The following is a 13,446-nucleotide window of genomic DNA, read 5'->3' on the forward strand; positions in this document are numbered from 1 at the left end:
TAGTTTCCATGGGGGTTGTGAGGCATACTTGAGAACTTCATAACTGAAATTAGACACTTTTATTATTTTACAGTTGATGATGTACATATTCTTGAGTGATATTCATTGTAAATACAGGAGAACGAGTAATTTTCTTGGCATCTGTATCACATTATAAATGTTGCATATTTTCAGTTGTTGTAAAGTTTCTATAGAAAAGCAAACCTGTTTACACCCATAAAATGTTCTCTGTCATCATACAGTTTGGCAGCAAGCCATCTGTAATGAATCATTTTGCCAAATATTTACAAGAATAGCTGGTGATTTACAGTGGAATGTATTTTGATGCAGTCCTCTTGAAAGCCAAAACAAAAACAAATAGGATACAAAGCCCTGTATACTTTAATTACAGTACCCTTTTGGAAAGTTACTTGCAGAATCCTTGTGGACACTATAGATGCATTCGTTTCTTCAAAATTTATTTCCAATACTGAATATTTCTTTGCTTTTCCTTTATTGATTTAGATATTAATACATACATTATATTGAGCACTAGCTCAGCTATTTATGCAGTGCAAGTAACATAAAAATTGAAAATAAAATAAGTTTCATACAAAGATCCAATCTTACAACACTTGTGTAACCATTTCAAATCTTTGCACTATGCCAACTGCTGCCTTCAAATTATGCTGTCATACATGGCTCATGCCTTGCCCAAGCCACTATGCTATACTGTTTTATTTTCTAACCCTTGGCCATTTGGAGCTCCCACTTCTGTCTCTTTCATTTCTGGTCAAGTTGTACATATACCATACATTGGACAAAATTGGTGATGATGAGATACTAACAACTGCTTATCTGTTCTTTCCCATGTAAATACTCTACTAGCCTTCTTGATGAATTTATTAACCTCAGTAACAATTGTTGGTACGATGACATAATGATTACTAACCCTTGTCTATATACTGACACTGTTGATAAGGTCAGGTCTGTTTGTAGCTGCGAGGTCAGGAACATTTCCACTGTGTGTGGGTTGCTTAAGAAAGTTTTCAAGAAATGTTTTCACCAGACTGTCTGTCCATTCCATATGCAACGGAGCCATGGACATCCCCATCTATACTCAGTAGGTCACAGTTACCTCCAACTAATACTTCATGATCAAGGTATTTCCATGCTGCTAAGTGTAGACTTCCTTTGAATGATTCTACAACTGTTACAGTGGATTCAGTTGACTGATAAAGACATCTGGTGATTAACTTGGTTCACCTAGGCCAGGTACTTATGTCCAGGTAACTTCACAGACATGTATACTCAGTTTCAACGTCAACAGGGGCAATTTTTTTGTCGATTGCAATGAACAGCCACTTCCATGGCATCCAAACTGTCTTTCTGATATACATTCTATCCCTTGTTAAATATACCAACTGGAAATTTTTCATCAGGATCTCAAATTATTGCCTAGCCTAAAAAAACCATGTTCACACCACAAGTACTCTGGTACCTGAGTAGATGCTTCCAATGTGTAGTGCACCCTAACTTATCAAGAGAATTCTGAAATTCAGCGCCCCATAACACATGCCCAGGAATCTGCAGCCAAGAATGTCACAGCTTTGAAGGAGCCTTTGGTTGAGACCCTCCACCCTTAAATGTAGTCTTAAAATATGCAGGGGCATTACTGTAGAATAATATAAAAGTTTACTTAGAGTGAGGACAGTCTATAGAAGATCAGTTTGAATGATAATGGGGGCCATGTTTGGAATTGTATGATTCTTGGCTGCTTTTAATACACAATTGTGGTGGTAATGTAGTTATATGTTGTAAGAACAATCATGATAAATGTTGTTAAATTATAAACGAAAAATATTACTGTTACCAGAGGTTAAGATTTCACAATTTGTCTTTATGCCTATATGGGAGTATGAACAGTTTCCTACAACAAAATTCTCTGCAGCTGCAGACATTACTATTCTGAGCCAAAATATTTGAAAGATAATGCAGACTGCCTTTGTTTACAGGAGCTGGATTCTTTGAAAGACGACCTGGAAAAACTGCAATTAGCTGGACAGGCAGCTGAGCAAGCCCAGGCTCTTCTAGAAGATAACCAAAAACTGAAGGATGACAATGAGAAACTGAAGGATGACAATGAGAGGCTTCAGAAAGTAAGATATGTGTTTTGGCAGTGCATTTTATTCAGGGTGCAGGGTTTGCATTGGTTGTGTCATGCAAAATGTAATAACACTGCTTTGTCATCTCTAGAAGAAATGTAGATATTGTATTATAATCTGGGCATCATTTTACCTAATTTAGAACATGAGTAGCTATATAATTGGTAATTTTCATATAGTACCAACAATTATCAATACATCATATCATTCTATTCTTATTTGGCTTAAACCAATAAACATTGTGAATAATTTAATGTATGGTGCCGCAACATCTTCTTTATTGGGTACATTTAAGAATGCTTTACCACTGTGCTGTAGATATCTTTTCTGACACTTCTGGTTGGCTTTGCAACACCCAGGTACTTATTTTGTTGTACTGCTGTATCTCTCCCTCAGTCTCCCTGTAGCCCTTCATTGTTTCAGTAGCTTATTTGGATAAATATCTGGTTTTGCTGTTGTTCTCCTCTCATCAAAGTTTATCTTCTTTAGATTCTTCCACAATGATGTCAAAGTACTGTTCCATGTTTTACATTGGCATATCAGTTAGTGTATGCCAAGTAAATGACATGCACAACAGATGCACAGAGGAAGGCAGAAGAAATCCTGGAGATAGTAGAAATGACAATTAAATTAAATTTTTTTGTGTTGATAATAATAGTTGTGCAGAAGTACTTGATAATCAGATAAGGTGAAAGAGATGATCTAACTCTTACGAACACAGAAGGTTTTAGTTGCAAATTTGTTTGTGAATGTAGTTTTATCCATTAACATATGAGTATCAGTCCACGAGCATAAATTAGGTTGCAACACAAGGACTATATTACCAATAGTAAACATTTGTTATACAAAGCCTGACAGCATCTTCTTCTATTTATTCTACATTTTATTCTCTCCTTGATGTATATAAATTCAAGTTCTCTGCTTGCTTTTTTCTGTGTATTCAGGCTAATCTGGGGAAATACTGTAGAAAATTTGATACTATTTCTACTAATAGGTACTCTGATTTACAAGAAAGTTTTTTGTGTATAATTTGTAAACATTTTGAGCAAATCTCCTGAGCTATGATGAATTTGTAAAGCATCACTTCAAGACTCATGACACAATAATCTAGTGTTGAATGGCAGAATCCCTTGGATTCACAGCTCTGTGCAATTCAATGTAGCTATGGCCTAAATGAGTGTGCACAAGCCCCCTGCTTTCTTTCATGTACTGCAAACTGAAGGAACTTGTTTGGCGCAGAGCACTCAGTGTGGATGCAGCTTAATGTAATCAGATATTATTTGTTTGGGCACTTTCAAACTCAAATTATGCTACATTGTTTGTGCAGCACTCAATAATTTAAAGTGCATGAACCAATAAGTAACAGCATTGCTCATAAATGTTCATGGATTCATGAGCTTCCTAAAGGATGAAACAGCCAAGGACATGAACTTCTTGGCACCTTAAAAATAAAGGGTGGATTGGCATTCAGAAACTCGTAACAGATGTCAGTATCTCCTAGTGGATGACTAGAGAAAATTTTGAAATACTTACACACACTATGTGACCAAAAGTATCTGGACACCTGGCTGAAAATGACTTACAAGTTCATGGCGTACTCCATCGGTGATGCTGGAATTCAGTATGGTGTTGGCCCACCCTTAGCCTTGATGACAGTCTCCACTCTCACAGGCATATGTTCAGTCAGGTGCTGGAAGGTTTCTTGGAGAATGGCAGCCCATTTTTCACAGAGTGCTGCACTGAGGAGAGGTATCGATGTTGGTCGGTGAGGCCTGGCATGAAGGTGTACTGTAGGATTCAGATCAGAACTCTGTGCAGGCCAGTCCATTACAGAGATGTTATTGTTATATAACTAACTACTCTGCCACAGGCTGTGAATTATGAACAGGTGCTCACTCATGTTGAAAGATGCAATTGCCATCCCTGAATTGATCTTCAACAGTGGGATGCAAGAAGGTGCTTCAAACATCAATGTAGGCCTGGGAAAACATGACCACACCATAACACCACCATCTCTGAATTTTACTGTTGACACTAAAGGCACTGGCAGATGATTTTCACCAGGCATTTGTCATAGCCACACCCTGCCATTGGATTGCCACAGTGTGTACCTTGATTCATCAGTCCACACAGTGTTTTCCACTGTTCAATCATCCAATGTTTAAGCTCCTTACACCAAGCGAGGCGTCGTTTGGCAATTACCGGCCTGATGTATGGTTTACGAGCAGCTACTTTACCATGAAATCTAAGTCTTCTCACCTCCAGCCTAACTTTCATAGTACCTGCAATGGATCCTGATGCAGTCTGGACTTCCTGTGTGATGGTCTGGATGGAGGTCTGCCTATCACACATTAAGGCCCTCTTCAAATGTCAGCAGCCTCTGTCAGTCAACAGACGAGGTCAGCCTGTATGCTTTTGTGCTGAACGTGTCCCTTCACATTTCCAATACACTATCATATCAGAAACAGTGGACTTAGGGATGTTTAAGAGTGTGGAAATCTGACATACAGATATATGACACAAATGACACCCAATCATCTGACCACGTTCAAAGTCCATGAGTTCCTCGGAGCACCCTATTCTGCCCTCCCATGATGTCAACTGACTACTGCGGTCCCTGATATGGAGTACCTGGCAGTAGAGGACAGCTTAATGCACCTAATATGGAAAACGTATGTTTTGGGGGTGTCTGGATACTTTTGATCTCATAGTGTAGATGTGGGGTGGATATTAGAAAAAGATGATAATTACAAACTGTCAGTTTCTACTTCGCTTACATTCATAACTCACTGCACCTTCTTTGAACAACAGACATTGAGTTATTTAAGTTGAAGGTATCATAAGCAGTTGTTTGAGAACGATTTGTTAGAGAGGGCAGGGGGGGCATGTGAATCTAAAGTTGTGACTTTTAATTTTTTATGCAAAAAGTAAAACATTTTCCGAAAATTGTGATGCACCTTTGATTCATTATGACGCATCTTGCAGCTTTCTGCTTCCATTCAATGAAAACTAGATGTGTACATGGTTTGTTGCATGCCAGAATCAATATGTCTGGCACAGAGAAATGCAGCAATGAACCTGAATACTAATGTTTACAAGTAGAGTGATGTCATGAGCTATACATCCAGGACAGGCTTGCTTTTTTTCTATTTCATTTTATTTTATTTATGATCTCAATTTGACTAGAAAAAACAGTGAGCTCTTATTGCACTATATTTCCTTGCACAGCCACAGCATTTCTTTGAGAACATTTTCCATGGTACAAATTTCTCATTCTTGTTTTCCTTTACCCATGAGCCACTTTCTGCTTGCAACATTTGACATTCTCATGATATTTATGATCATTCACTATTGCTGTACCATCATTTCTATTGGTGGTAGTTGGATTTTTGATATGTCTTTTTCCAGTGGAGATCCACATGAAGATGTAGTTCTTCCTTTGGTTATGTCATCTAATAAGAAGCTCCCTTCACATTCAATAAATTTCTGCTATAGCTTTTTTACATGACAGGAGAAAAGCAAAATGGGTAACCACCAGATCATAAATATATCAATCACATTAACTGTTGTGACATGGTCTTGTATGGCATTAGTTGTTTATTACATTTGTATAAGTATGTTGCAAAGTTATATAAAAATCCTAAGCTCACAATAAAGTAAAATAACAATTCTGAAGCATTGGAAAATTAAAGAATTCACACAATTAATACACTGTGCATGCAGGTAGAATTGAATACAGGAGAGCTACCATGTAGTACACAAGGATGGCAATATTGATAAATGGTGGTGGGAACCCCTACTATATGTAGTTACTTTGTTTGATTGAATAATTATACCAGTCCACTGCTGCTGAAGTGTCACTTCATTCAAGCAATCTCACAAACAAGCATAGTAAACATGTGAGCAGTAAGAGCAGTCCACTTTGTTATTTGACAGAGTCCATAAAAATAGTTGAATTGTCTCAGAAAGCATTGGTTATATCAGAAGATGCATCAGTTCACTAATAGAGAATGAGGGTGCTTGGGTTTAAATTAGTTAGGTAACTGCTGTCATGTGCTCATACAGCTGGAGGTGCTATGGTTTCAGTGCTGACAGAGCCTTTGCCAGCTACAGATGTAATGACACCTGTCAACAGTTCCATGTTTCCCACCATTATATCTAGCTGCATTATTAGATACCCCCCCCCCCCTCCCCCTTGCCTTGATGCAGCACACAGTGACAGAATTCACCAGGCTGATTCAGGGGAGGCTGATCAAATGGCACAACTGATTGCTTGAGGAAGCCATTGTGGTCAGTTTCAGGGCAACCTTCTGTACCCCAGATAATTATGGTGAAACAAAAGCCAAAAGCTAAAGGCTTCAGGGGCAGTGAAAGAACGTCATTAGTGGGCAGTGTCAATGCTGATAGCAACAACCCTAGTGGTTTTTCTGATGGGAGAATGTATTTGTTGTCAGTTAGGAGTTGATAGAATGACCAGAAGAAGCCCATCAACTATGGTGAGCTATTAAAGGGCCTGATGCGGAGGCTGGTGCTGGTACAGTTTTCCTCTGTATTGTAGAGACATCAGGCCACAGTGTTGCAACTAAAGCTGGTTGCAGTGTCTATGCCATATCCCATGCATAATTACAACTAAAATTGGCTGGCACCACTGTTCCTTGCAGTGTGCCCCCAGACAGCATTCAGTGTCAACCTGAAAGGGCATGCCCACACAAAATTGCACGTATGAAATAAAGTGTTTTTTCTTCAAATTGCTCATGTGATGGTAAGAGAAGATCAGGAAGTGTCCAGCCAGCATGTCCCATGCAATAATTCTACCAGGCTGCAACCATGTATGGGCACTGATATGTAAGTAGATTAAAAGTTGTTAAGAACAGAGTCTGATTTGGTTGGTCCCATGACTTTTATTTGTTTTTAAAGTGCAAACTAAAGATTTTACATCCTATTAGAAGCCAGATGCAAGGGCTGGATTATTAAATGCTTAGTGCTGTTGTGAGTACAGAACTGCCAGAGCTTGGATACTGAAATGTAGGCCCATTGTCCATAGCCATGGTGCAGAGTTCTTGCTCAGTGGCAAACTTACATTCAGTGAAATCCATGTGGATATGGTTTAATGGGTGGGCAAACAGTGACCACAGAGAGTAAGACTATGTGGGGGAACATCTGTGCATGCTCAGGCTTTTAGGTGCACAAATAATCAGCAATACAATAATATAATAAACAAGTGGAAGCTCTTTAAAAAAGTTCACTCCTGAAATCCCTTCTCATCTTATTCATATAATGCTAATTGTTCTCTGAGTTCACACATAAGTCTGCAGAAACATTCACCTGTAAGAGTTCCTGAGCTAATGAGTCTTTGTCTTTTCAAACAAGCATTCAACAAAGAAGGTATGTCACAATAAAGGCATATAGAAGACCAATTATTTACACTAGAAATGTTCATTGTTTACAAGCTTGATATATGTACTGTAAGGTAGTTATGTGTGATATTTGTGGACTTAAACAAGAAATGTTGAGTATATGATTGCTGCACTTGGACTTTTGTATAGACATTAGCAGTGTGCTTCCTAGATGTGAGCTTTTACCTATATATAGTGACCGAAATAATTACATGAATGAACAGAGAGATGTAGTCCTGGTGACTTATAGCCACAAGAACCTTACAGAAGAGTTCTTAGATGTTTGGCAGTTTAGTTTTAGCTGATGACTTTTAAAGGCACTTTAACAAGTAGGTGTTGACTGTGTGATTGCCAGGCATGTAGTCATTATACATAAGTGCAGACACTATTATGGAGGTGTTACTTGAGTAGATTATAGCCACAAACTTTCATAGTGATTTTGAAATTATGGTGGCTAGATGTGCACTGAATGGGTAACGTACTTAAAAATATTGCTGTTATTGTGGTCTTCAGTCAAAACACCAGTTCAATGCAGTTCTCCAAGTTACTCCATCCCATTCAAGCCTCTTCATCTCCATATAACTACTCCAAACTATATCCTTCTGAATATTCTTGTTTTATTCACATCTTGGTCTCCCTCTACAATTTTTACCCCCTCTCACATACAAACAGACACTTCCTCCAATACTGAATTGGTGATTCTTTGGTGTCTCTGGATGTATCCTACCAACCAATCTGTTTTTGTAGTCAGGATACATAAAAAATTCTATTTTTATGTTTTATAAAAATTCACTACGGAGTGATGTTGATATACTGAGTCAAACAATAATTTTGTTTAACTGAATGGCGTGTGGTTATGAAAGTATTAAAGATCAGTTTACTGTTTGCTTAACACACTGCACATATACAGGATGGATTGCCTTTGTTAATTTTAAGTTTTTCAGGTCCCTAAGTTTAGTAATGAAGTTAGATCCTTGTTTAGCTGTTTATTTGAACAGACTAAAGCTTATCTGATACAGGAAGATTAAGGCAACAAGACTGAAATATCTGACCTTGAAAGCAAACTGGCTCAAAAACTATTTTAGGGTTTGACAAAACTTTAATTAGAGATAAGTTTTGAATTAATGATTTTTCAGAATAGTTAGATTTTTCAGAAGAGTTAAAGTCTTTACCATAATGAATTAAATTATGGCTATCAAACTAGCTATGGCTATCTCCTCAGACTTAATAAGTAGCTTACTTCTTTTTTCCATCTGCATGGCTTTATAACAATTTCAATTGCTGATTTTTATTTCAAATAAAGAAATTTTACATGAAACAAACATGGCATGGGAATCTGTAGTTGTTTAATTAGGATGTAAGTAATAAGATTATCTCATCTATTACCTAAACAGGAATTTGTTATTTCTTTATACACTTACTATAGACATTATGTGTCTGGGAATTCAGTTGGGTTGTAGCCCAAGGAAAACACACTTAATACTGTAAGACTTGATATATTTTGCATTGCTAATTACAAACATCCACTTTACAGCAAGTCATACAGTGAACCAAATAAGCGAGATGGTATGGGCTGTTAGGTTAAAAAGCCAAAGCTCTTGTGATAGCAGAGATATGTTGTTCACACATGTCGACTTCATAGAGGACCCCCCCCCCCCCACCCAAGAGTGGAGCACGGTTTGAGTGCAGTGGAAAAGGGGGGGGGGGGGGTCCAGTGATGAAGATGGTGAGGGTGACGGCAGTGATGTGATGGTGATGTCCATCTCCAGAGGTTGTTGTGGCAGGCACCATGCTGGGAGGTAGACGTGGAACTCCTGTAGGTGGTGTAAGTGGATGAGGCAATGGCCCACATGCATGGATGGAGTGATGTGGGGAGGGATTGTGTCTTGTGCATGAACAGCTGGCAGCATTCAAACTGTAACCCTCCATAGGGGGGTTACCACAGGTCAGAGGAGCATGTGGTCAACCTCTCACAGGAGCAGGCGGGAGCTGTCGATGGACCGATTAACCAGGTCTCTGGTCGGGTGGGGCGAGTTGTCTTGCAGCGGGATGTAGATGTGGTTGTCATCAATGAGGATGGTGATATCCTCCACACATTCGGGCAGGATATTGACTTGCAGAACCACTAAAGGGGGTAGCAGGGAGGAGGCAGAGAGAAAGGATGAGAAACTGATGGTGATGGTGATGCAGGCACATGTTCGGGTGAGGGCTGTTGCAGCAGAGGGCTCATAGCTTGAGTTAGAGTCCTCAGGCCTGAGATATTGCATAATGTCGTTGGGCATGAAAGACACTGGGTTGAGGTGTGCTGGTTTCATGCAGTGAAGATAAACAATGAGTGATGAACCTTTAATGCTGATGTCTATCATGTCAGCAGTGTGGCTTATGACTTCATATGGGCCTGAATACGGTTGGGTCATTGTATAGAAAAATGAACTTGCATGAAAGGAGATCAGAGGGCACATAGGAGTGTGGGGGGGAGTATGGCTAGACGAGGGGTTCAGAGAGATGTTTGCAAAGTGTGTTCAGGTCTGGCTTACAAAGTGGTGAACGGGGTGAGATTGTCAGGGAGGGGGAGGGGGGGGGGTTAGGTTGTAACAGCTCCCCAGGGAGGACAGGGTTTTCACCATAAATGAAATCACTTGTGGTGCCCTGAATATCTGGTTTGTATGACAACCATAGGCTGAGGAGTACCCACTTGAGGACCTCAGTCCAAAGACTGTTGGGACACCAAAAAAAGTGCTGTATTGAAAGTACGATGGCACTGTTCTACCAGTCTGTTTCCTTGGGAGTGTCAGGCAGTCATGTGACATTTGTTTATACCACACAGATGGCAGAATTGGGTGAAGAGTGCTGATTCAAACTGTCAATCCTGGTCAGTGGTGATGGTAGTGGGGCAGCTGAAGTGGGAAATCCAGGAGGAAACAAAACCCTTAGCCATGATTTTAGCGATTATGTTGGTGAGAGGTACGGCCTCTACCAACAGAGAGAAACAACTGATGCATGAAAGAATGTAGTGGAAGCCTTCTGAGGGGGGAAGGAGACCAATGAGGTCCAGATGTACATGGCAAAAGTAGCCAGATGGAATGTCGAATTTGTGGAGAGGTGGAACAGTGTGCTGGTGAATTTTTTGTGCTGGCAGTTGATGCAGTTCTGGACCCAGGTCTGACAATCACACTTCATGTCTCAGTACATGAATCATTCAGAAATGAGGCATGTCAATGACTTAATTCGCGAGTATGTTAGAGAATGTAGTGTGTCAAACACTGAACAGAAGAGGGCATTGGGGATGAGGGGATGGTGGAGGAGTCGCACCAGACTTCCTCTCATATGCTGGAGAATTTTGCTTTGGTGAAAGACAGTGAAGTGGAGGTGCTGTTGAGGGGTTGCTGTGTATCCCCATTCTGGATCTGTAGGGACACAAGGTCCAAAAGGTTGACAACCATTGAGATGGCACTAATGCAGGAAAGGAAATCTGCAATGATATTGTTGGCACTTTTGATAAGGTGGACATCAGTAGAGAACTGGGAGATGAAATCGAAATGCCAAAAGCTAGTGGGATGAGGAGAAAGAGGGGTTATGGCATCTGCTACTGGTTTATTGTCAGTCAGGATGGGGAAAGGTTGGCCCTTGACGTAGGGGTGGAAGTGTTTCACCGCCTCATAAACTACTAAAAATTTGCGGTTGAAGGTTGAGTATATTTGTTGGGCACCTGGAAGCTCCTTCAAAAATAACTGAAAAGGTGTGACCACATTGTTGTGGCATTGTTGTAGGACTGCACCTACCATGGCGTCACTGGCATCCATGGTGATGAAGAGTTCAGCATCTGAGATTGGATGAATGAGGGTGACGGCTCATGCGAGAGAGTGTTTCAGGGTCCGGAATGCTGCGCACATTGGTTCCATCCATGGAATGGGGCATGTCCCTGAAGTTTGTTTGTCAGTGAGGGCATTAGTGAGGGTAGCCTTGGTGTTGGCTGCTGCAGGCAAATGATGACGGTAGTAGTTTATCATTCCCAGGAACCAGTGGATCTCTTTTTATGTGGTAGGGAGTGGCATGGATAAGACTGATTGCACCTTTGATCCAGGGAGGTGTATACTGATGGTTAACACTGTGTACCCCTAGAATTGGACAGATTGTTGGCATAGTTACAGTTTGTCGGTGTTAATCACAACTCCGTTAGATGAGAGAGTCATCATCATTTGCTTTGGGCCTTTGTCCCATTTCAGTGTGGGGACAGCCTTGTTACCATGGAAGCTTCATCTACATCTACATCCATACTCCACAAGCCACCTGATGGTGTGTGGCGGAGGGTACCTTGAGTACTTCTATCGGTTCTCCCTTCTATTCCAGTCTTGTGTGGTGATGTTAGTGTCAGAGAGTGGCTGGATGTGCTTCCTGTTGCCATCTCGTATCCCCTTGAGCAAAAGTGGTGTACCCCAGCTGTCTGCATCCAGTGTAAGCCATGAAATAGTGCGAACATTTTCAAATGTCTGCAAGCCTTGTAACTGAGGCGGGACATGGGGACCAGCCTGGTATTCACTTAGTGGGATATGGAAAACTCCCTAAAAACCAAATCTAGGCTGGCCAGCACACCGGCCCTCATTGTTAATCCCCTGGGCAGATTTGATCTGGAGCCAGCACACCTACCTGAGTCCAGGAAGCAGCGTATTAGTGCTCTCAGCTAACCTGGTGGATTCTGTTAGATGAGATAGGGTCCTTTACTATCATGATGTGTTGTTCATGAACTTGCGCAGATTTTATGAAGATCAGGATATCATTGAGATATATGAAACAGAAGTCACACTGGAGCAAGAGGGAGTCAGTAAAGCATTGCCACATCTGGGAGTCCTTTTCTAACCCTAATGGCATGAAATGGTACTTTTTCAACCTGATGGGGTTGTGATTGCTGTTTTCGTAATGTCCTTGGGTGCGACTGGGATTTGGTGATAAGCAAGTTTGCAATTCAGTAAGCTGAAAATTGTAATACCTGCAAGAAGGTGAGTGAAGTCAGAACTGTTCAGTACAGGACAATTGCCCATCACAATTCTAGTGTGCAAGCATCTGCAATCACCACACATATGAAAGGAGCCATACTGTTTATAATGAGGTGTATGGGTGATGACCAGTTACTGTAGGAGGGCTGTAAAATTCTGGCCTCAAGAAGTTCCTGTATTTGCTGCCTTGTGTGTGGTAAGGCAGATAGCTCTGTGGTGAATAGATGGGTTCTCAGATGTGATGAACAGTTCCATTTTTGACAGCAGAAACTGTATGTTTCATGATTGCATGCAGGTGGGGTGCAGTGTTTGTTGATTTTTTAGGGGCACATGACTTGGAAGCAGTGTAGTTGTCTGATTGATAGGGGAATAGCAGCGAAAATGTCACATGTTTGTTATGTTTACACCAGTGCAGATGGCAGTTTGTGAGTGCCTATCGTGTGGTGGGCATGAGCAGTGTGCATAGAGGCTGTCTATTGTCTGTAGTGCATGAGAGAGGCATGCTTGGTGATCACCACTGTGGGAAATGAGTTGGGCTATAGCCCAAGGAAAGAAAACTTAATACTGTAAGATCCAATACATTTCCCATCGCTAATTACAAACATCCATTTTACAGCAAGTCATACAGCGAACAAAATACACAAGATGGTACGGGCTGTTAGGATAAAACATCAAAAATCTTGTGATAGTGGAGGTATGTCGTTTGTACTTGGTGATGCCACACATGACATAAGTGGAGTTATTGGAATGGAAAGAAAAAATTATTGAAACTTCCTGGCAGATTAAAACTGTGTGCCGGACCGAGACTCAAACTCGGGACATTTGCCTTTCGCGGGCAAGTGCTCTACCACTGCTGCAGAGTGAAAATCTCATTCTGGAAACATCCCCCAGGCTGTGGCTAAGCCATGTCTC

The 13,446-nt window shown here is 40.7% G+C and overlaps 1 protein-coding gene across 1 annotated transcript in view; it reads left to right on the forward strand.

The window, feature by feature from the left end:
* The window catches only part of LOC126250209 (M protein, serotype 5-like), a 296,377-nt gene that overhangs the window by 23,387 nt on the left and 259,544 nt on the right, over positions 1-13,446 (forward strand). The window contains exon 4 of the mRNA XM_049951543.1: positions 1,995-2,138. Coding sequence (XP_049807500.1) covers positions 1,995-2,138 — 144 coding nt within the window. The remainder of the gene's footprint in view (positions 1-1,994; positions 2,139-13,446) is intronic.

The sequence above is a fragment of the Schistocerca nitens genome, chromosome 1 (assembly GCF_023898315.1).
Source record: "Schistocerca nitens isolate TAMUIC-IGC-003100 chromosome 1, iqSchNite1.1, whole genome shotgun sequence".
Classification (NCBI taxonomy): domain Eukaryota; kingdom Metazoa; phylum Arthropoda; class Insecta; order Orthoptera; family Acrididae; genus Schistocerca; species Schistocerca nitens.